We start from the raw sequence: 25,152 nt of genomic DNA on the forward strand, positions 1-25,152 counted from the left end.
ACAAATTAAAATAGATGGCGGTGAGTTTCCAGCTGGATGTAATGACGTCAGACCCCCAAAAAAGAAACCATGGTGTCTAGATGAAAATGAAGTGGTAGAAGTGTTTCCATTAACCATTTAGACAAACTGTGTATTAATAAATTGGGAACAGCCAGTATGCCCTCCCTCCTATAGGTTTCATGTCTCAGGTAGCCTGCCAAAACCAGCATGGATAGAATGCAAGAATGTACTGTTATTTGTGTGTGCACACACACACACACACACAGTGGATTAAACATACAGTATGGTTAATTTCCCATTACATTGGGCTGGGTGGAGCGTACTCTGAGGGATGGTTGTGTTCACTGCGATCTTATATTTAATGGCCTTTTAACTGCTTCACTACACCTGGAAAAGCTTGGCCCCTTTTCTCCTCCTCTGTTATGAAGTGTGTGTGTCCAGCTGTAAATTCATGTAATGTAGTCTTGCTGAGCACAGTTAGTTCATTCTAACTGATGATGTGGGTGTGTAAAGTGACTGTCCTCATGCTGTGAAGTGGCTCTGCCTGTCATTGGTTACCTACTGCAGGTGGTCTCAAAGCAACAGTATGTGAATGTTTTCATGAGGGAAAGTATTACTTGTTTCTTGTCTAGGTGTGTTTGATAGAGTGAATGTGTGTGTAATGTGATGGACAGACAAACAGTGTGTGATCTATCAGGAAGGAGAGTGCACTGCGTGATTTAAAGATTGATCCAGTGCTGCTCTCCTCACTTGCACTCTTCTACCTCTCTCTCACAGACAGACACACTCAGACACCTGTATATTTCATTATTCCAATCTCACTCGCTCACTCACTCACTCACTCATACTCTCTCTCACATATGTTCACCCAGGCCCTAACTGGGTGGCAGGAACCAATAGCTTCCGGTCTGTTTGTTTCTGGAGGAAAATGTTTGATACCAATTGCTGCATGTTTGCCTTCGGTCAACCAGTTAGAGAGAAGTTCTAATGGAAAGTCCCTGGCAGTTTGGCTGTGGTCATTTAGTCCGGCAGTGAAAGATAACCTTCTGGGCCCTCTGGTCTGACCTCTGATCTAGAGGTTTTCAAACTCCCTCACTGTCAGACATCCTGATAACCCACACACCTCAGGATTTGTTGTTACTGACAACGAAGTCTACCTGGCTGACGGTGATTTGTGCTTTCCACTGTACTCTCAGCTTCACTCCTGGCCCTGTCTGTTTCTTACTGCTTTACCTCTTTCATCCTGGTGTGTGTGTGTGTGTGTGTGTGTGTGTGTGTGTGTGTGTGTGTGTAACCTGCTTGGCCTCAGACTTCTAGGTTGATCTATATGATCCTGACCTGTTAGAGTTGACAGTGTGTCCGGACACCTGTGGACGTGTGGTGTGTGTGTGTGAAACCTGCTTGGCCTCAGACTTCTAGGTTGATCTATATGATCCTGACCTGTTAGAGTTGACAGTGTTGCCAAGCCTCCGGACACCTGTGGACGTGGAGACGAGGGGTGGTGTGTGTGTGAGTGAAACCTGCTTGGCCTCAGACTTCTAGGTTGATCTATATGATCCTGACCTGTTAGAGTTGACAGTGTTGCCAAGCCTCCGGACACCTGTGGACGTGGAGACGAGGGGTGGTGTGAGTGAAACCTGCTTGGCCTCAGACTTCTAGGTTGATCTATATGATCCTGACCTGTTAGAGTTGACAGTGTTGCCAAGCCTCCGGACACCTGTGGACGTGGAGACGAGGGGCAATGTGTGTGTGGTGCGTGTAATGAGATTTATCTTGACGCAGCCTGTCTTGTGGCAATGCAAATATCCCACAATCCCCTGGGAGAGTCGTGTGATGCCATACATAGACATGGCAATGGGGTGTTGTGTTTGAGGAGCCATGTTGACTCTCAGCATCTTACAAAACCATAATTAAGGCTGGTCTCTCTGCCAGGGGAGGGCCTGAATACACACACGTACACACACACACACAGGGGCCTGAGAGGGGCTTTCGGCACCAAGCAGAAGGCAAGCTGTGAAGGTTTCTAAATCTATGACTAAGGGAGTAGAGGCAGGTGTTCTTGACAGCGACTTGCCTCCAATCAGAGTTGGAAGACGTTGCCTTAAACTGAGATCTATTATCTGTGAACATCATAGAAGTACGTCAAAGTTGCCTCCAAGAACAGGTAATAGAAGCGAAAAGCTCAAATCTAACTTCTTCAGCCCTCTCAAGATTGACCATTAGGAGGGATCCTAGGTCAAAACGGACTGAAAAATCAGCACCTAGGGACATTTTCTCATCCTATAGTAGTACATGGTAACCTCCAGGTCAGCCTCCGTCCACTGATACACACAGACATAGTCAGACTGGTTGGCATTACTCAGGTTAGGGACTGTGTACTTTCAACACAGTCTCAGCACACTCTGGTGCTTCTCTTTCACAGCTCAGGATCTTTCATGGGTGAAGAAGACTTGTTGTCACTTTGAACAGTGTTCTATTTGGTTCTTAGAGCTGTATGTAAACCCCTATGCTCACCACAATGTGATGACAAAGATCTCCCTGTCATGGAGATTAATGGATAAGGCCCTGTTCTCAGTGTCTTGACTCATCCCTTTGTTTAGTTAGGGCGCTTGTTTTACATTGGCCTTTTCCCACTGACATATGTTCTCTTGACTTGCTCAGTAGACTCTCCATGCTGCTCTGTGGACTGTTGACTGGCTGTACCACCATAAACACACTGTTAGGAGAGTTTCTCTTTGAAATATTGAAATGTGTCTGAGCTGTGTGTGTGTGGTAAAGAACATCCTGAATGGATACCAGCCACTAGAGGTCTTCACGGATCCACCGGTACCCGAATTCCCGATCTGGGACCCAGAATTCGAAATAATGTCAAGGATGTGGGTTGGATCTGATATGATTGTCACAGGTCTCGGGTATGTGTAATTTTAACTGACTTGTCCGGAAGGGCCCTTGCATTTCCGAATGAGACTGCTGCAGTAGAGAGCGAGAGAGAAATCTTGTAATTTATGCAGCTGCTCTTGCTTTTCACGAGAGTGGAGCGTTGATGTTGGCCAATCCTAAATCATCAAAGCGGCAATATGGTACAGTCATAGAGCCTCGCTCCAAGTGTGGCAAAAGTTAGGAGATTTCTAATGGAATTAAAATGACGGAATTAAAAGTTAAAGGAGAAGGATCGGCTACAATGATAAAGAGGCAACAGGTAGGCTGCTACTTAATGTTCGGAATGGAGTTGTTGTTATTTGTAACTGTAGGATGAGAAGGCGCATGCACTGAAGCCTCAGTTAACCCAGTTAGTCAGCCTAGTTAGTTAGTTTAATAAATCCTCTCAGGGATCGGCGTCCCACTAGCGGGACAACTTCTGATGAAACTGGAGGGCGCGCAATTCAAATAAATAATCATAACAATTATGGATATTAAACATTTAGGTACATACATACTTATCGGTTGACAGCTAAACTTATTGTTAATCTAACTGCACTGTCCGATTTACAGTAGCTATTACAGTGAAAACATGCCATGCGATTGTTTGAGAACGGTGCCCCACATCAAAATATTTTTCCACCGGCACAGATTTCATAAATTCACTAATAGCGGTTAAATATTCACTTACTTTGGATGTATATTCACTTCACTTATTTTGGAAGTCACAAGCCTGAAACCTTGAACATAGACTGCTGACACCCAGTGGAAGCCATAGGAATTGCATCCTGGGAGCTAGAATTGAGTATGCCCTTATACTTGCCATTGGAAGAGCATGGTCTCTCAAATTAAAGTCTGGTTGTTTTTTCTTTGGATTTTCTCCTACCATATCTATTGTGTTATATTCTCCTCCATTATTTTAACACTTCTACAAACTTAAGTGTTTTCTTTCCAATGGTACCAATTATATGCATATCCTGGCTTCAGGGCCTGAGTAACAGGCAGTTTACTTTGGGCACGTCATTCAGGTGGAAATTGAGAAAAAAGGGGCCTAGCCCTAAGAAGTTGACTAGCTTCTGGTCCCGGTTTGATGCAGGGCAAGACAGGTACTACATAATCATATTTGATGATAAATAAACTAGCTATGGCAGCGATTAGCCTACTATAGCAAGAATTGGCTTGGTTGGTTGCTGTCTCTTATCTCTCCCTCCCTGCTCCCCATGTCACTTGCTCACAGCACTGCCCATCCCCCACCTGCTAGAGTGGCACCTCTCTCCCTCCTCTCATGCTTTATCAGCTCCGGTTAATAAAATACCCCCCCCGTAGTTCCAGGGGTTGAGATATCTTCCCTAGGAGAAATCAATCTCAACAGACTGGCTAGTGTCAACTATGGACCCCTGACTGTGTGTGTGTGTGTGTGTTTATGGTAAGTGGGGCGAAAGGGAGGTTTCTAGGGCTGGACAGAGCGAGGCAGATATAACCCTGCTCCAGTAAGGTATCTGGGATATGAGGAATCCCACCGTAAATCTACATCGTCCCCTTTACCCTTCCACTCATCCTCCACTCTATCCTTCCATCATTTCATCCCTCTACTTAGAGAGCAAAAATCATTACTCGTCCCCCAGTTTAATGAGAGACTGAGTTGAGGCTGGCACCTCCCAATGAGTGGCCTTAGTCCTATAGATCCCCACTGCATGACCCACACCAACCGCACTCAAGTCAATACTACCTTCATAGCTTCCATAAATATCCACATACTCTGCTCCCCTCACACCATATACCTTCTGCACCTAACCCCACACCTTACTCCCCCTCAACTTTACCTCTGTCTTTCAGTCATCTCACTGAATGCTTTCACAACAAACATTCCTCAGGGTGTATGAATGCCCACTGTCCTGTTTAAAGTACACATCTCAGATGAACACACACACACTCTCTCACACTTCTGCCCTTATCCCACTCTCCCAGGGATAGTCACTCTCTCCCTAGGTCAATATTAGGTGTGTGATAGGAGGTTAGCATACCTCTGACCTTAATCATGGAGCCACATGTTAATCTACAACACCTGTTTATTACCTAAACTGTGTATTAGATTGACAAATGTTTCACTAGTGTTCAGGAGAATAAATATAGTAGAAGGAGAAGAAATGGAGCTGTAGGAAACTAAGACGTTATAGTGTAATGGGATAGCATTGGCTGTTGGTTGACACAGTATCCTATGCATGGCCCCAAGTTCTAACAAATATTTCCCTAGTGTTAGGGTGAAGGAATGGAACTAGATGAGTTCAGTTTAATTGAAACCAGTGTTGAAGGGACTGAGATTGTTGTTGTTAACTATCCATTGCATGGCCCCAGCTAAGTTGAGAGACTTGGGAGGTAGCCTAACTGGGTGGAATGCAGCACAGATCTCATCTGTTAAAACATTCATCCAGCCCGCAAGTCCTTGTTTTGCATTTGGAGTCATATATTTTGACGGTCTGTCCCAGCCTTGTTAAAGTATGCACACCTACACTAGTCTGGACTGGATCCTAAAGACTCCCACTGTTGTTTGGTTTTAGGCTATAGACAGTGGTGTAGTAAATGCAACTCAATGCAGTTTAACCACCATTTGTTTTTGCACGACAGCGAGCGTTATCTTATTCACAGGTGATCAGTTTACCCAGCTATTTGTTTACCACAACAACATTGGCTATAGACAACTCTCAACGTTGTATTTGGGGTTTAACATATAACACTTGGAATGGGTCTCATTTGGAACATTTTGGAGCATACTGCTGCAACATTAAATCCCCAAAAGCAGCCTGAAGTGGCCCTACTGTAGCTTTTGACTGGTAAGAAGCTTCAGGAAGGTGGTCACGTGTGTTTTGTGAGACAGAGGTCTTGGGTTCGAGCCTCTGTGTGAGCCGAATCAGGAGGAAGCGGTACTCCCTAAGCAAGCAGCGGGACGTCCTTTACATTAGCAGACATGGAAAGAGCCTTAAATGATTATTGAGACCAGCCCAGTGCTACTGGAGGCCGACATGCGCACACACAGATGAGACTAGAACAGGGCCTACGAATATAACTGTCCTCAGTGCAATTTAAGGGTACCAACTTAGTCAGTCTTGTAATTGCACTCTCTGTTCTTTAATTAAGTCAATGAGTACGTTTACATGCACACAACAATGTGATTATAGTCCGACTAATATAATTGTTTGATTTTTTTTTAAATTACAAGCTTTGAAAGAAGAACAATTTCCCTAATAATACTGTTTAAAACATTCTACCACAGCAAACATATTATTTGGAAGCCTATTTGTTTCGGAGTTAGGACATAAACTCCGCAAAACAAGAAACGTTTCTTTTGCAGGACCCTGTCTTTCAAAGATAATTCGTAAAAAATTCAAATAACTTCACAGATCTTCATTGTAAAGTGTTTAAACATTGTTTCCCATGCTTGTTCACGGACAGCTGATCGTCCTCGCAGTGGCAGACCACGTGTAACAACACCTGCACAGGATCGGTACATCCGAACATCACACCAGCGGGGCAGGTACACGATGGCAACAACAACTGCCTGAGTTACACCAGGAATGCACAATTCCTCCGTCAGTGCTCAGACTGTTCGAAATAGGCTGATAGAGGCTGGACTGAGGGCTTGTAGGCCTGTTGTAAGGCAGGTCCTCACCAGACATCACCGGCAACAACGTCAGCTATGGGCACAAACCCACCGTCGCTGGACCAGACAGGACTGGCAAAAAGTGCTCTTCACTGACGAGTCGTGGTTTTGTCTCACCGGGGGTAATGGTCGGATTCGCATTTATCGTTGAAGGAATGAGCGTTACACCGAGACCTGTACTCTGGAGCGGGATCTATTTGGAGGTGGATGGTCCGTCATGGTCTGGGGCGGTGTGTCACAGCGTCATCGGACTGAGCTTGTTGTCATTACAGGCAATCTCAACGCTGTGCATTACAGGGAAGACATCCTCCTCCCTCATGTGGTACACTTCCTGAGCATGTCTGGGACCTGTTGAATCGGAGGGTGAAGGCTCGGGCCATTCCCCCCCAGAAATGTCTGGGAACTTGCAGGTGCCTTGGTGGAAGAGTGGGGTAACATCTCACAGCAAGAACTGGCAAATCTGGTGTAGTCCATGAGGAGGAGATGCACTACCGTACTTACTGCAGCTGGTGGCCACACCAGATACTGACTGTTACTTTTGATTTTGAACCCCCCTTTGTTCAGGGACACATTATTCAAGTTCTGTTAGTCACATGCCTGTGGAACTTGTTCAGTTTATGTCTCAGATGTTGAATCTTGTTATGTTAATACAGATATTTACACATGTTAAGTTTGCTGAAAATGAAGGCAGTTGACAGTGAGAAGACGTTTATTTTTTTCTGAGTTTATAAAGTTGGGATGTAAACTACTAAGACGCATACATTCAGTTGTTTCAAACTCACTTCACTCGCGCCGAACATCAAATTATTACTGTGCATGTAAACATACTCAATGACCCAAACCTCAAACCCACGGCTCCGTGGGGTCACGGTTCGGTTTCGGCACAGCGGGAAACAGTTACTGTAGTTTATTTTATTTAAGAAAATACGAAGTGTTTGTATCCCTGATTCGATATATGATCATGAGTCATAATGCCTGAGGAGAGCCCAATCAGGAATACTATCAGGAATATCACTTTGTATTTTCTCAAATGAAAACACACGATTACTCATCAACAACAACACTAAAGTAAAGTGCAATATACATTTGACAGTGAAATCAATATGTAAACATAGCTCAGACATTGTATAAGCCTTTGCTATAATGTTTTCTTACAAAGAGAAAAATATGCGCACTTTTGTGACTACTCAAAGAGGGCGTGTCTGTAGCAGGGTACTTTTCGTCTCCCACTCTGGGGTAATGTGACGGGCTGTCACTACGTAGCTGTCTAGCCCTGGAGGTCCATCCATCTGTAGTGAACGCAACACATGGTGCATTGGCCAATTCATTGACATCTTCAGATTTAGCTTGCTAGTATAGAGTGGGTACTACCTGTTTGCTGAAATGGGTGCGAGAGTGCGACGTTCGTAACCTGGCGCGAGCACTTTCATGAGGTGCTGAGTCTGACACCCCCTATTCTCAACCACCAAGAATCGGTGCATATCCGCGGCTATAAACATACCTATCGCTCTTGTAATTTTTTGGTCCCGGTCAGATTCGGCAGCGAAAGGCTGCTTGTATGTAGAGGGGAGACCACGTTTGTATTGTTTTTATCCAGTGGTAGGAATACTGGGTTGTGTCAACATGTTTGAGGTGTTGGCAGCTGCATAGACTATTCTCGTTTAGCAGTGACTACCTAGTACTGTTAACTCTGTTTCCATCACCGTTGTAATCTACTTTTTTCCAACATTTTCCCCAACTGGAGAATTAAACGGCGATGGAGAATTCTCCTGTTTTATTGACCATCACTTGCCATTGTACAGAACTAGTGCCCAGCTGCGCCTCGCAAAAGGACAGTTTCTAATGCGCCAATTAAGATTCGAAATTTAATTACAACGTGTGCATAGGCTCTAGTTGTTTTAACGGAATAGCCTGAAATGTAATTTTTCTGCTCCGATTCACTCAAAAGGCATACAACGCAGCGTAGGCATAACCTATAGGCCTAGTGTGTTTATGTTTATTCGGTACACCCCTAATTGTGTGTGCGTTCTGCATTTGTGTGCACTCTGTGTGCGTGATCTCGACTCTGCCAGGCCTGCAGTAGTGCTGAGTCAGGTAGAGAGTGTATAATTACACATAGAGGTGCCCATCAGCAGTCTGTGTCTGTAGCCTAGGGAAAAGGAATATCTAGTCAGTTGCACAACTGAATGCCTTGAACCGAAAAGTATCTTAGGCATTTAACACAACCCCTCTGAATCAGTGAAGTGCTGCATGGATTGAAGTCCACATCATTGGAGCCAGTTAACTGCCTTAAGGGCAGAATGGCAGATATTTTCCAATTTGACAACTCTAGGATTTGAACCAGTGACCTTTCGGTTACTGGCCCAACGCTCTTAACCGATTAGCAATACAGCCTCCTGTTCTCTTTAGAGCTCAGTAGTCACACCAGTCACTCCTCTCCATCTCTCAAGGTGCTGAGTAATGATGACAAGGCTAAGTCCTCTTCTCTTCTCTGTTCTAAAACCTCATCACCTTCAGGCAGCCAGGCCATTCATGTATTTCTCTTAGTAAAAAGGCTGTATAGGGCTGAGCCACAATGAGTAACCTTCTATTGTCCCCAAAAACTTTGGCAGCAGTATAGTTTACATGAGTAAATAAAGTGTTTATCCAGTTGAAGCAGTTGTGGTAGTGTCTGAGGTAGGGCTTAGGAACTAGACCTATGAGTAAGCCTTTATTGTTGTCTTTAGTAGTCCTAAAGCTGTGCCTGCTACATCGTTCAGCACTCTCCAAACTTTAATTTTTGCTGACGCGTGCGTGTCAAACACCCACCTAAAATAGACTTTTACCGCCCTACCAAGTAAACAGAAGCAAAATTAATCAGAGCACTGGGAACACTAATCTAGTGAACAGAGAGTATAGTCAGTTATTCTTACTATTTTCTGCATTGTAGAATAATAGTGAAGACATCAAAACGATGAAATAACACATTATGGAGCTGTTCTTGCCATAATATGGACTTGGTCTTTTACCAAATAGGGTTATCTTCTGTATACCACCCCTACCTTGTCACAACACAACTGATTGGCTCAAAAGCATTAAGAAGGAAAGAAGTTCCACAAATGCACTTTTAACAACGCACACCTGTTAATTGAAATGCATTCCAGGTGACTACCTCATGAACCTGGTTGAGAGAATGCCAAGAGTGTGCAAAGCTGTCATCAAGGGAAAGGGTGGCTACTTTGAAGAATCTTTAAATATAAATTATATTTAGATTTTGTCTAACACTTTTTGTGTTACTACATGATTCCATATGTGTTATTTCATAGTTTTGATGTCTTCACTATTATTATGCAATGTAGAAAATTGTTTTTTTTTAAACTACTTGAATGAGTAGGTGTCCAAGTGTTTGACTGGTACTGTAGATGGGTAAACGGTTGAGCTAGGCTAGTTAAAGCAGCCAAGGCAGTGAATCTAGTCATGCCAGGGAGTTGATGAGGTAGGGGTCATTAGTGTGAGTAGTAACCTTATATTCTTCTCTTAGCAGGATTTAACCACTGATTGGACCTGACTATATCAACTGTTTTGTCCAGATGTATGTTTTCTCTGCTATGGTTTAGAGTACGACCCTGTCATCAAGTCACCGTCCCACTGACTGACTCTGACTGCTGCTGATAAGTCAACTCCTTGGTCAGTATTGCCATGCTTGGCGTTACACGTGGGTGGAGAAGAGTAGCTAGTTAATGACTGTTGAGTTTTCACCCAGACTGTTTTTAACACTGTGCTGCTTGGCTACAGGACTGACACTGCAGTGAGGTGCTGTGAGGTGAATGAAGCTGTCTGTCTGCCTGCTGGTCCGTGAGCCTTGTCATATTTTTTACCTGGTTAATAATCAATGACTTTGTAAAACCTATGTGTTGTTGCTACAGTAGGTTTATATGTAATCCAACTGGGTGGTTACTCTGCATCTTTTAAACTGAGTGAGATGTTGCACAACTGTGCCTGCACTATTAACAGACCACTAAACACTGTTGAGGTGCTTTGAGGACAATATAAAATATGTTGTAATTCTTGCGGCAAATTAACCCACAAACCAGTAATCCAATCAGTATAATGGGTTGATACTGATGTCTGGAGGAGTGATGTGTTCTATGGTAGTGCCTGATGCATCCTGCTGTCATTAGCATCTGAATAGAGCTACCACTGACAGACAGAGGGGATGTTTTCAGAGAGGCGCTGCCGGCCGGTCACGTGTTTGGGATTTGTTCAGAGAAATATTTGCCAAATTGAATGTGCTGTGAAATGCATTATTCATGATTTGTTTCTGCGCTTCATTCGCTGCGAGAACAGGCAACCGCTCAATCTAATTAGCAAGCTGTGTGTCTAGAGAGGCTGCAGCAGCCTGGCCCCCTTCTCTGTGTGAGAGAACACACACACATAGCCACATCGACTCTGAAACAGGAGAAAACAAACGTGACTCTACCTCCACACACAGGGAACGTTCTGCTTTCTGATGTTTTGCTAAGAGCGCCAACTAAACCTTCCATTGAGGTTTTGTTGTTGTTCAAACCTCTTTACTTCCTTGTCACAGACTGTAAAGGCAACAGTAATCTGCTCCAGTCTTAGGTGTGGTTCTATTTGAAAAGTTCTCCAGGAATCAGTCTTTTATAGGGCTGCATGTGGAGGCTTCAGAAGATCAGAGATCTTATTTCTTCCAGGGCCTGTGACCACTCCCTGTTCTCTACTGCAGTCAGTCAGCCAGCCAGTAACTGCAGCTCAGTTGGTGGACAAAACTACAGCTAATCATTTCTGCATGTGAACACTTGTGATTAGATATAGCTTACTGCTAGATGCAGTTCTGTGTCTGTGTTCAGAGTGTCAGTATGCCACACACTGAGATCTAGTACAAGAAGACTGCACATAGATCTAGTACAAGAAGACTGCAAACTGAGATCTAGGACAAGAAGACTGCACACAGATCTAGTACAAGAAGACTGCACACTGAGATCTAGTACAAGAAGACTGCACATAGATCTAGTACAAGAAGACTGCACACTGAGATCTAGTACAAGAAGACTACACACTGACATCTAGTACAAGAAGACTGCACACTGACATCTACAGTATGCTCCCATGTGGTGTATTAAAACATGTCTTAATGTTTCCTGACTCTTGTACAGAAGGAGCCTATTCTTTAACCTGCAGCACCTGGTTGTGTGTATGTCATCTTTTCTTTTGTACATGTTCTGTAGTGGAGACATCAGGTGGGAGAGTTAGATTGTCAAAACCCTGCTGGATGATGATGATGTGACCTAACTGGCTGCTCTCAGCTTATATCCGTGCCAGAGCTCTTATCAGCCTCACTTGGAGCTGTGAGGGACAGAGGAAGAATGGAGGGAATGAGGGATGTAAAAAGAGGACAAAATAACGTTTAATCAACAGTTTTATTACAGTGTTATTGCTGTCCCACGTGGAGCAGAATGGTCATAAAACAGATAGACAGCCAGACAAGACAGAACCAACAAAGCCAGTAATGAGTGTCAAGCCTAACAAACAAAGCAAGCGAGAGGACAACATAAATATTTGGGTGCCCGCTGTGACAGACAGTGCTCTACATTACTAGTGGGACCGCCTCCACTGTGCAGATGGGACCAGGGTGGTTGGTGCCAGCCTGTTACAGTCTCTGCCCAGGGGTAGAGTGACACAGCAGGCAGAGTCGAGCACATCACTAGGGCATTGCCCACTACCCAAACAGCCACAAAGAAACTCATTATCACACTGTTTACTTCAGGGAGCTGTTTACTTTTGTGTATCAAGGACAGTGTGTGTTTTCCTTTGAATGATGATAAGAGAGAGGGAACAGTAGAGGGAGAGAGTGTGTGTGTGTGTGTGTGTGTGTGTGTGTGTGTGAAAAGAATGAGTGTGTTTAAAACTGTGTGTTGTCTTGGAAATTCTTACACAGAGACACTCGAAGTCGATCTTAAATGAATCATTGTTTATTTGTCAGCGTGCTAGAGAGGTTCCAACCAAGTCAATGCACCATAGTACACATGTCAATCAGGAGCTCTCTCTGGGCAGACCCAGCAGTTGTCTTATATACAACTTTACACAGACAAATTATATTTGCATGATTTAGCACAGTGAATTAATCATTACCAGTTTGTTTCATTCATGTGACCAACCAATACTGGTTCATGACATGTGACAGACCAATACCCCACGAGGCTTCTTCTCTCTAAGCTGAGATCTTGAAACTGAGATATCTTTTGTTTGTTCTCAAAACACAGTCTGGGCGTACTGCCAAATTGCAGCTACTGATAGTGAGGATTTGTACAGTCAGCCACTTGCATTAACAAAGAAATTGGTTATTAGAACCGCACATGATTAGAGGACAGAAGTTGGTTAAAAGAAAAGCACAAACATTAAAATGTGCTCTACATTGTCATTTTCTGTGTGTGTGTGTGTGTGTGTGTGTGTGTGTGTGTGTGTGTGTGTGTGTGTACTACATACTCTCCTTTGTTCTTCTCATTGTTCTCCTCTTGTCCATGGTTGTACAATGAAGCTCTGACAAGGGGTTCTCTCTCTCACTCACTCTGATTGTACAGTAATAGTTGTGGGCAGGTATATATTTGAATTAGGCTGCAGTGCAGTCAGTGTAGAGACACATGCATACGCACGCATCTGTCCCGCTCCTTGTTCTTCACTGTTTAAGGGGAAGGTGTTGAAGCGGACTCATAACTTAAACACTTGTGGAATGTTTACTCCTCACCTTTATCCTCTGATCCATTTCCCAATAGCGTTACTCCAGGTGACTAACAGTAATCAATAAATTCCTCCTTTGTGTAGGTTTGGATGGGAAGGTTTTAGTGTGTGCGTGTGGTGTGTGCGTGCGTGCGTTCTCCTCTATGAACAGCTGTGGAGTACATATGGAGACATGGTCATGCTCTGCTTGTTTTGGCCCTGTGCTATACACAGGCTGACACTGTAGCTCATACAGACACAAGCACACTTACACACACACAGACAGAGAGATGCTACCCACTGTGTCTGTGTGGGCGTTGATGCTGATCACTTGAGAAAAACCTGTACCTAGTCTAGTTGAACATGTTCTGCTCTGTAGAGATGTGTTCCTGTCCCCTTGAGAGCTGACCCTAGTAGCTCAGCTGAGATTCAACTAGACACAGGCCACCAATGAATGACCATCACCTCTACTGTTGGTTAGCATGGACCAGTGTTTGTGTGCTTGTGTCAATCTGTGTGTGTGAGTGACTGGTATGTTTCGTGTGTTTAGGGTGATCTACGGAGTGTGCGTAAAGCCACAGGAATGTGTGCTGATGGTTGTCATGGTAAGAGGTTATCAGGGCGGGAACTCTCTCTTATTCACCCTATTCACTCTTAAGGACTAGCTGGGACTAGTCCGTCTTAGGCTTCAGAACACCAGACTAGACCCAAATGCTGTCTGTCAGTGTGTGTCTCTTTCATTGGCATAATGATGAGTGTGTGCAGCAGGCAGCCATGCTGCTGGAGGGTTCTCTTGGCCTCTCATTGATCAGAGAGAGAGTGGCTGGGTGGGTGATGAAAAGAGAAGAGAATGGAAAGGCACATGTCTGTTCACTGTTCTGTCTCGCTGGGTGGATCTGGGCTGAACTGGAAGATAATGAGCAGAGCAGCGGGTGAGGGGATGGGGTCGGGGCGGATGCTTTTTGTCTCTACTCCGAGACTTTTGGGTGTGGAGGGCCTGGGTGGATATTTGTGTTTTTGAAAACTTCTGGTTGCCCGGGTAGTGGTGGGTGGGTGTGTTTCTGAATGCATGTGAGCGGTCTGTGTGGATCCTCCACACCCTTCACACACTCAAGCACCCTGCACACAACCACAGAGATGCATGTCAGTCAGGCCTGGAGACTCCACTGTAAGGATGTGGTGAAGTTGACCTCAAGACATTTGGGGTTGGAGAAGCTGTCAGCTGGATTCTCATTGGACATATCCCAGAATAGAAGTGCACCATTAAATATGTATGCTATTTCATGCTGTTGTTGGGGGCTTAAAATATATGTAGGGCCTAGGCGTAGTTGCCATGGTTTTCACTACATTCTAGAAGATACCATAGATATCTGCAGTGGTGTAAAAAGTACCCAAACATCATACTTGAGTAAAAGTAAAGATACTTTTACTTGAGTTATTTTCTATTAAAGGTGAGTCACCCAGTAAAATACTACTTGAGTAACCAAGTATTTGGTTTTAAATACAGTATATCACAAAAGTGAGTTCACCCCTCACATTTTTGTAAATATTTGAGTATATCTTTTCATGTGACAACACTGAAGAAATTACACTTTGCTACAATGTAAAGTAGAGAGTGTACAGCTTGTATAACAGTGTAAATTTGCTGTCCCCTCAAAATAACTCAACACACAGCCATTGATGTCTAAACCACTGGCAACAAAAGTGAGCACACCCCTAAGTGAAAATGTCCAAATTGGGCCCAATTAGCCATTTTTCCTCCCTGGAGTCATGTGACTCATTAGTGGTGCAAGGTCTCAGGTGTGAATGGGGAGCAGGTGTGTTAAATTTGGTGTCATCGCTCTCACACTTCCTCATACTGACTGGTCACTGGAAGTTCAACATGGCACCTCATGGCAAAGAACTCTCTGAGGATCTGAAAACATTTTTGTTGCTCTACATAAAGATGGCATAGGCTATAAGAAGATTGCCAAGACCCTGAAACTGAGCTGCAGCACGGTGGCCAAGAACATACAGCGGTTTAACTGGACAGGTTCCTCTCAGAACAGGACTCGCCATGGTCGACCAAAGAAGTTCAGTGCACGTGCTCAGCGTCATATCCAGAGGTTGTCTTTGGGAAATAGACGTATGAGTGCTGCCATCATTGCTGCAGAGGTTGAAGGGGTGGGGGGTCAGCCTGTCAGTGCTCAGACCATACGCCGTACACTGCATCATATTGGTCTGCATGGCTGTCGTCCCAGAAGGAAGCCTCTTCTAAAGATGATGCACAAGAAAGTCCGCAAACAGTTTGCTGAAGACAAGCAGACTAAGGACATGGATTACTGGAACCATGTCCTGTGGTCTGATGAGACCAAGATAAACTTATTTGGTTCAGATGGTGTCAAACATGTGTGGCGGCAACCAGGTGAGGAGTACAAAGACAAGTGTGTCTTGCCTACAGTCAAGCATGGTGGTGGGAGTGTCATGGTCTGGGGCTGCATGGGTGCTGCCGGCACTGGGGAGCTACAGTTCATTGAGGGAACCATAAATGCCAACATGTACTGTGACATACTGAAGCAGAGCATGATCCCCTCTCTTCAGAGACTGGGCCGCAGGGCAGTATTCCAACATGATAACGACCCCAAACACACCTCCAAGACGACCACTGCCTTGCTAAAAAAGCAGAGGGTCAAGGTGATGGACTGGCCAAGCATCTCTCCAGACCTAAATCCTATTGGCATCTGTGGGGCATCCTCAAACGGAAGGTGGAAGAGTGCAAGGTCTCTAACATCCACTAGCTACGTGATGTCGTCATGGAGGTGTGGAAGAGGACTCCAGTGGCAACCTGTGAAGCTCTGGTGAATTCCATGCCCAAGAGGGTTAAGGCAGTGCTGGAAAATGATGCTGGCCACACAAAATATTGACACTTTGGGCCCAATTTGGACATTTTCACTTAGGGGTGTACTCACTTTTGTTGCCAGTGGTTTAGACATTAATAGCTATGTTATTTTGAGGGGACAGCAAATTTACACTGTTATACAAGCTGTACACTCACTACTTTACATTGTAGCAAAGTGTCATTTCTTCAGTGTTGTCACATGAAAAGATATACTCAAATATTTACAAAAATGTGAGGGGTGTATTCACTTTTGTGATATACTTAAGTATCAAAAGTAAATGTAATTGCTGAAATATACTTAAGTATCAAAAAAGGAATAGTACAAATAATTTTAACTTCTTTATATTAAGAACCAAATGACACCATTTTTAATTGTTTTAATTTACAAAAAGCCAGGGCCACACACCAACACTCAGTTATAATTTACAAATGAAGTATTTGCGGTTAGTGAGTCTGCCAGATCGGAGGCAATAAGGGTGACCAGGGATGTTTTTCTTGACAACTGTGTGAATTGGACCATTTTCCTGTCCTGCTAAGCATTCCAAATGTAACGAGTACTTTTGCTGTCAGGGAAAAGGTATTGAGTAAAAAGCACGTTATTTTCTTTAGGAATGTAGTGAAGTAAAAGTTGGCAAAAATATAAATAGTAAAGTACAGATGCCCCCCAAAAAACTACTGAAGCAGTACTTTAATTGATGTGTATGTAAGTACTTTACACCACTGGATATCTGCCATATATACATACCGCTGTTGTTCCTGAGACAGACTGACAGTGACAATGGCCAGGCAGTAAGTAACATGAGACTGTGTGGCTGGTTTGTTTCCTGTTGATGTGGTTGATCACATTTCACTGACTAAGAGGTATGTTTTTGTGGGAAAATTACATATCTTCATGGAACACACAACTCCTAAGCTGTCACATGGCGTCATAGGTAGTGTGAGAACCTGTCACACACAACCCCCCCAACACACCAGGGCTCGTTTGGCCAATAAGACCTGGCCAGGTGAGGTGCTGTAGGAGAGCTTGTCATGCTAGATAAGATAGAGATGTTGGATAGGGGTCAGGGCACAGATACCTCTGTCCTTACCTCATCTCATCACCTTATTTTACAACCATCTGAAAACACTAGATCAAGTAAATTTAATCTTTGGAGACCTATACACTTTTACACTTGCTTTCATCTATCGTCCAGTTCTGCAGGATCATTGCCAGTGGTGTGGAAATGAAGCCATTTTGGAGAATTCAGATGCTGTATTTGTTACGTTTTCCTACCTGAGTGTGATGAGCAGTGTATCTCAAAGGGCACAAAGCCTGGCTCTGACAGGGGGAGTTGGTGTTGGATACCATGTTACACTTACTGGGTTACTGTATATGTGTCATAGTCTTAGTCCTCTCACAGACAAAGGAGAGTTTGTTCCAGTGTCTTTCTCTCTCTCTCTCTCTCTCTCTCTCTCTCACACACACACACACACACACACAAGGTGGCATTCCACTGCTCTCGGCCTGGGCCAGTTTCCCAAAAGCATCTTAAGGCTAATTTCATTGTTAGAATGTTCGTAGGAGCATAATGAAATCTATGAGCGGTTTCCCAAAATCATCATTATTAACCTTGCACTTGAGAACGCTTGTAATCTAACGTCTGCCTCAGACCACTTGTAAGCAGCTAAGTGTGTAGTTAGATGCTTTTTTTGCTCTCCCGCATGACTTTATACACAGATCTCTGCTAAGCATAGAATCACATGGTTTATCCGTCTCTCTGTGACCACCAATAACTTCAGAACAAAGTTGAGTACAAATATAAAGTTGCCCATGTCTTTGCAATTGTTATAAACAATCAACGTATAAAAAGATGGTTTAAATAAAAACAGAGATGACTGCATTAAATTATAAATAGTAGGTTATAGGCCCATTTCAATCATAGTGAAATACATTTCATATTCAATCAATTGAGTTCTGTTTTGCTACATGTACTGTCATTTGTCTCATGATGTGTAACCTAACGTGCTCAATGATGTGCCAAATCGGTGATTTAGTGAATTGTTATTGGGAGGGTAATCATTAGAATAAGCTGCCTCAATATTTGCAGCCGTAGGTGGTAATATCTCTCTAGGAGCTCCTCCGTCATCAGTATTGTGAAATAATGTTAAGTAAAGATTTGAATGCTGATCCAAGAGCAGGCGCTCCCTTTATGTTGATAATATCAGTATTGACACATGCTCCAACAATGCACTTAGCGACCGCTCTCTCCGCGTGGTGTTTTAGAAACATGTTATATCTTCAGCCGTTGTAAGATATATGTGAGTCATTATTATGAGTCATAATTGGGTAAAGCCATTTGAATCCAATCACTTTTTGACATCTTCGCTTTTAATTTAAACAAAACTTTTCATATACGTTTGACCATGGAAGAGGTGGTCAGATAGGGACTTTTTGTTACCTGAATGCCAAAACATTCAGGAGATAAAGGTGTTCAAAATGTACCCATTTTACATACCTCACCATACCATAAGACACCCATGTCTTCGTCACTGGAAAATATAAACGGTTGAGTTTGATATCATTTTAAAGCGTACAAATAGGGTTGTCAAATTATTTTAATTTCTTTAAAAAAAAGTTTTTTATAAAAACTAGGACATTTTTGAACTTTTTAATGTCAATTATCTAAATATAAATGTATGGTTTTGGATTTTTTTTTATTCACATATGTTGTAGCTTGGACCTACCTTACATCATCTGAGGTTTTTGTGTTGTGCTCGCCATCGGTAGAGACACAACATGCTCTTGAATACAGGGTGGGTGTCATTCAATCATAAATAGAATTCATAGAATGGACCTATCCCTTCAGACCACTGCAATTTAGCTGGTACACCACTGACATTTCAATTAAAATGTTAGCTTCTAATTACTACCACAAAGATGGCGGCCGGTCCACCCACCGTTGTTCACCCAATCAACTATCCCCCATAGTACAAAAGTTGACCTATTCTGTGCGAGAAATAAATATTCTAAAGATAGTCTGGGAGTTGTGGGATGCAACAGATCAGAACGTTTAGCTTAAAATGTTGATAAACTATTAGGCTATTTATTCACATTATAAGCGCAGCAATGCGCACACGGCAGTAGGCTATATGCAGGAATGTTCCATTAGCGGGAAAACACCATTATCAAAAGTGAATAAATATAGTAGGCCTAGCCTATAGAAAGCTGATGGCCTCTATTAAAAAGAAGAGGATCCCATCACTCTGTTTTATCATGCATTTGCATGGCCTATAGATATGTTGTGCAACGTGAGCTCATGTTGAGTACCAGGCAGTTAGTAAGTTTGGTAGGCTATTAGTGACCACCAGCAGCATCAGAGTTTGGAGAAGCCTAATTACCGTGACTAAACGGTCACTTGGCATTTGACTGCCGGTGTGGCGGTAATACGCTCACCGTAACAGCCCTAGCTGTGACTCCTTCTCTGTATGTGGTGTTGTGATAAGCTCTGTTGCTTCCCAGCTTGCCCAGCTTTTGGCCTGTTTATAACACATGAGTAATGTTGGGGGTAGCTGGGTCGCAGGTAGGGGAGCTAGCGACGGTATATAAACCATTATAATAACGGTTTGTTAAGAAATATGGAATTCTTGTGATCATCAGATGAAGTCCTGCATTCCTGCTGGGCAGCTCCCCTATAGACGACCACAGCCAACAGTCATTGAGGAGGAGATAATGGAGGATTTTAGTAAAAACACCTCAGAGAGAGGAGGAGCTAGGCTAGGGGTTTGAGCTCGAACACTAGCTGTGCTGTGGGCCAGTTACAGAGCAAGTGGGTCATTTGACCTATTACTCATGTTGACATAACTTATGTAAGAGTCACACTGCCAGATCAGTGTGTATGGCCTTACATATGCCAAATGAGAAACTGTATAGCCTACTACTACTACTACTACTACTACTACTACTACTACTACTATTGTTAATAAAAGTTGTAGGTCTGTGTGTGTACTTTACCACCCAAGGCTATAGACTTTGAGTCAGGCAGTGTGTGTTATTGCCTTGTTATTTGTGGAATACAGATGAAGTAAAGTCATAAAACGGCACACAGCAGGGGAGTGGTTAGTGCTGTTCCTGTTCCTCATTGTGAAATCCACTTAGGCCTAAATATCCTCCTGTGTTAGGATACCTGCTGCTCTTCCCAGTGACAGTCTCTGAAGTTCCAGGTCTGCCAGGTCAGCTACTGGTGGGAAGCATCTAAGTAGATCACACACACACTCTCTCACCTACACACCGAGTGGCTATGGTGCATTCTGCTTGTGCTCTTCTCAGCACTAAGCTGTCATAATGTCTTTGAAGGAGGGCAGCGGAGCATTTAATTGGGTTACAGATCTGAGTTGATGCTCTCCGATCCGTGAGGTACCACCAGAGCTCCAACTAACCAACAGGAAACTTCATGAACGCAACGCTCGGCTCCGCTCAGCTCCCCAGGGGCAGTGTAATGAAAATCTAAACCTCAGTCACACATACGCAGGGCCTGACGTCAATAAGGCTCTGTTACGTATAGACCCTGTAGGAGAGATGTATAAACCCATAGCTTCAATACTCAACAGAGGGTAGAGAGAGAAAGGGGCCATTTGTGTGTGACACAGCTGCGTGTCGGGTGTGTTAAACTGAGCAACAATATTATTCTGCTAATTTCGAGGGATTACTTTTTTCACCCCCTTTGGCTAGATAACATTGGACGTTTGACAAGTTCTGTGTAACATGAATTTCTGTACTGTGACTAATTTGGTTGGTTTTGAGTTTTAAATGTTTTATTATCCATGTTTCTCTTCCCTGCAGAGAGGAGTCAGTAGTACCCTGCAGAGAGGAGTCAGTAGTACCCTGCAGAGAGGAGTCAGTAGTACCCTGCAGTGCTGAACTGAGCTGAACCAAGCCAAGCGGATCTGAACTGAATTCCTCATTGCATTTCTTAGCATCGCGTCTCAGATGGAACTGAAGGTGTGGGTGGACGGTGTGGTGCGTGTGGTCTGTGGCCTATCAGAGGAGACTTCCTGCCAGGATGTGGTCATCGCACTGGCTCAGGCCATTGGTCAGTATCTCAGTCCCTCTTCCTTTCTGGGGAGTGAGTTCTTTCCCTCTAAACCCTACGGCTCTTTCCAAACCAACCCTGACTAGCCCCTACTACACCATAGGCACTTTAGATTTAAAATAATAGGATGGGCATAAGCAATATGGTGAAAATCCCACTGATAGGGTAAGGTGGGACCACTGTGTTATTTATTTCTTCCATCTATCCTTCCTTTCTGACCTCAATAAAGTGCTAAGGGGGAATGGTGCTAGGGGTCGACTTGGTATGGAGTAAGCTTCTGTCACCACACCCTCCGGCTGTATTGAAGCCACATACTGCAGTGCCAAAAACTAAACCCCACTGCCAGGTCATTAGGGAGAGCTTGTCCTCATTTCAGTTTGTTTGAACATGTTTATACATTGTATAAGACTTATATTTGTCATTGCTGAGAGAAGAGAGAGTTGAGTTAAGGACTGAAGAACTAGAGTTTAGAGTCTTGTATAGACATTAGCCATATGCCCATTGCCAGAGAGAGTGCAACGAGCTGTTAATGATTTGTGCTAATTTTATGTTTCTGTTTTCTGACTCTCTCTTCCTGCCACAGGTCAGACGGGTCGCTACGTGCTGATCCAGAGACTGAGAGATTCAGAGAGGCAGCTGTTAGCCAACGAAAGGCCCCTGGAGTCCCTGGCCAAGTTGGGCCAGCACGGCAACGACGTCCAGTTCTTCCTGCGCCGCACCGGCCCCAGCAGCAGCGATGGACCAGGGTCTGGCTCTGGCTCCACCCAGGACCGGGTCGCACCTCTTTCCATGCCCAAACACCCCGAACCAGAGCCCCTCAAACACACCCAGCCCATGAAGTCCCTCACCTTTAACCTGGGGCCCTCCACCTCCCCCAGAACCAAAGCCAAGCAGCTCATTAGGAAGTCTGCCTGCGACTCCCCCAAAGAGAGGTCCTCACCCAGCCCCATTCCTCCCCACCATGCTACCTCCTCCTCTCCTTCCCCCCACTCTCCCTCCCCTCTCGTGGGCCCGTCCAAAGAGGAGGTTTTCCGGCAGATTCTTCAGCAGCAGGAGAAGCTGAGGGCCTTTGAGGCCCAGCTGGAGGCCATGGAGAGAGACTCTCGGTCCAGGAACAGGGCCTCCCCGGCCTCCTCTCCTTCCCCTGTCCCAGAGGCTCGCCTCCAGGAGGAGATGGAGGCTCTGGAGCAGGCAGCCAGGAGGAACCAGGCCGAGCTGGCCCACGAGACATTCTGGGAGGAAGAGCTGCAGGCAGAGGTGGAAAGGGAGAGGGGGATGAGGAGGAGGCTGGGGGAGCTCCATGCCAAGATGGACGACTGCGGCCGGCGACTCCACGACTTCTCGTCTCGCTCCGCCCAGCTGGAGCAGGCCATCAAACGGGAGAACCTTGGGGGTGGTGCCCATGCTGGGAGGGCCAATCAGGCGGGGGGTGAGGAGTCACTAGGGGCGATGAGGGCGGAGCTACAGAGCCAGGGGAGACACAGCGAGGAGCTGGAGGGGGAGTTATCGGAGACGGACAGGGCTCTGGGGAAGGCTGAGTCACTGCTGCAGGTAAGGAGAGAGGGTAGGGCCCTGGAGAGAGGGGTTTAGCTCGCAGTCTCCTTCACCCACACTCCTATTCAGTATCCACGAGAAGGTTGTAGTTCAGTGGTTCCCAAATGATGGGTCAGTGCTGTGGGACAAACTGATTGAGACCTGGGAAACCAAGTGAGCCAATCCTTGATCAAGGCAAATCGTGTTATCATAGGAACATTTGAAACACTTTAGCAAAACATTTTGCGAACCACTGGTGTAGCTACCATCTCTCACCCCCTCTTGTCAGCACACTGCAGCAAATGCACACACATACATTCATTAGTGCAAGGACACTCAACAAACAAATAAATATGGTCTCGGTCTCCAATGGTGATGGGAAAACCTATATTTATTGGGGAGAAAAATGATTACCTTTTACACAATGTTTTGTACTTAAATCAAATGTGTACCTAAATGTATGAATGTTTGCTATGAATTGTAATGGGACCCCTTTGGGGTGTCTGGTTGAACTGGCTTGACTGGTTTGATTGGCTGTGACAGCTTAGTTCTCATCTGGACTGATTAGATACACTCCCCCATATCTGTACTCTCATTTGTATCACATTGACAGTACTTGTACTTCCTTATATTCTTGTAACTGAAATGGAGAAAAATAAATAAAAACCTGAATAAAGGTAATTTATCCATTGCACAAGTGCATTTTATTGGCTTGACTTTGCCACAAGCAGGTCTGTCAGTGTTTGCTGCTAGTTGGAGACAGTGATGATGTTGTTGTATGTAGCTAATGATATTCTAATGTATTTCATATGGGTTGAGTGCATTTGCTACATCCCACATTAAGACGGGGCCATTGGCACTCTTAGACCATTGCAACCCATCTCATTGTGATCCATAAGTAATGACTGTGCTATTGGCATGCTATGAAAACGGATTATAAGACCATGAAAATCTCATTTGGTATCAGTTTGTCAGCTGAGTAGGAGTGGGACTTTGTGATTAAGTCTGTGGTCTATATAGTCATGACTGACCCTTATTTCATCAGTCACAAGTTGACCTTATTTATAAAACCCTGTTAGGCCTCGCTCCCCCCTATCTGAGATACCTACTGCAAGCCCTCATCCTCCACATACAACACCCGTTCTGCCAGTCACATTCTGTCAAAATCAAATGTTATTTTTCACGTACGTGTTTAGCTGATGTTTTTGCAGGTTTAGCAAAATGCTTGTGTTTCTATCTCCAAAAGTGCAGTAATATCTAACAAGTAATATCTAACAATACACACAATCTAAAGTAGAGGAATGGAATTAAGAATATATAAATATTTGGATGAGCAATGTCAGAGCGGCATAGACTAAAATCCAGTAGAATAGGATAGAATACAGTATATAAATATGAGATGAGTAATGCAAAATATGTAAACATTATTAAAGTGACTAGTGTTCCATTATTTCAAGTGGCCAGTGATTTCAAGTCTATGTATATAGGCAGCAGCCTCTAATGTGCTAGTGATGGCTATTTAACAGTCTGATGGCCTTGAGATAGAAGCTGTTTTTCAGTCTCAGCTTTGATGCACCTGTACTGACCTCGCCTTCTGGATGATAGCGGGGTGAACAGGCAGTGGCTTGGGTGGTTGTTGTTGTTGTTGAAGATATTTTTTACCTTTCTGTGACATTGGGTGCTGTAGGTGTCCTGGAGGGCAGGTAGTTTTCCCCAGGTGATGCGTTGGGCAGACCGCACCACCCTCTGGAGAGCCCTGCGGTTGCGGGCGGTGCAGTTGTACCACGCGGTGATACAGCCCGTCAGGATGCTCTCAATTGTGCATCTATAAAAGTTTGTGAGGGTTTTAGGTGCCAAACCAAATTTCTTCAGCCTCCTGAGGTTGAAGAGGCGCTGTTGCGCCTTCTTCACCACACTGTGTGTGGGTGTACCATTTCAGTTTGTCAGTGTTGTGTACGCAGAGGAACTTAAAGCTTTCCACCTTCTCCAATGCTTTTCCGTCGATGTGGATAGGGGGGGTGCTCCCTCTGCTGTTTCCTGAAGTCCACGATCGGCTCCTTTTGTTTCGTTGACGTTGGGTGACAGGTTACTTTCCTGGCACCACACCCCCAGGGCCCTCACCTCCTCCCTGTAGGCTCTCGTCGTTGTTGTTAATCAGGCAAACTTGATGATTGAGTTGGTTGCATTCGTGGCTACACACTCATGGGTGAACAGGGAGTACAGGAGTGGGCTGAGCATGCATCCTTGTGGGGCCCCAGTGTTGAGGATCAGTGAAGTGGAGGTGTTGTTTCCTATCTTCACCACCTGGGGGCGGCCCGTCAGGAATTCCAGGACCCAGTTGCACAGGGCGGGGTTCAGACCCAGGGCCTCGAGCTTAA

The 25,152-nt window shown here is 44.5% G+C and overlaps 1 protein-coding gene across 5 annotated transcripts in view; it reads left to right on the forward strand.

The window, feature by feature from the left end:
- Window positions 1-25,152, forward strand: part of LOC112218671 (ras association domain-containing protein 8) — a 46,216-nt gene that overhangs the window by 14,082 nt on the left and 6,982 nt on the right. For 3 of the 5 annotated variants that reach the window (XM_024379673.2, XM_024379676.2, XM_024379672.2), the window contains 2 exons: window positions 20,992-21,241; window positions 21,825-22,792. In XM_024379673.2, the coding sequence (XP_024235441.1) occupies window positions 21,139-21,241; window positions 21,825-22,792 (1,071 nt within the window). In that variant the 5' untranslated portion in view covers window positions 20,992-21,138. The remainder of the gene's footprint in view (window positions 1-20,991; window positions 21,242-21,824; window positions 22,793-25,152) is intronic. The other 2 variants (XM_024379677.2, XM_024379675.2) reach the window with 1 other exon arrangement.

Source organism: Oncorhynchus tshawytscha, linkage group LG19 (assembly GCF_018296145.1).
Source record: "Oncorhynchus tshawytscha isolate Ot180627B linkage group LG19, Otsh_v2.0, whole genome shotgun sequence".
In the NCBI taxonomy this organism is placed as follows: domain Eukaryota; kingdom Metazoa; phylum Chordata; class Actinopteri; order Salmoniformes; family Salmonidae; genus Oncorhynchus; species Oncorhynchus tshawytscha.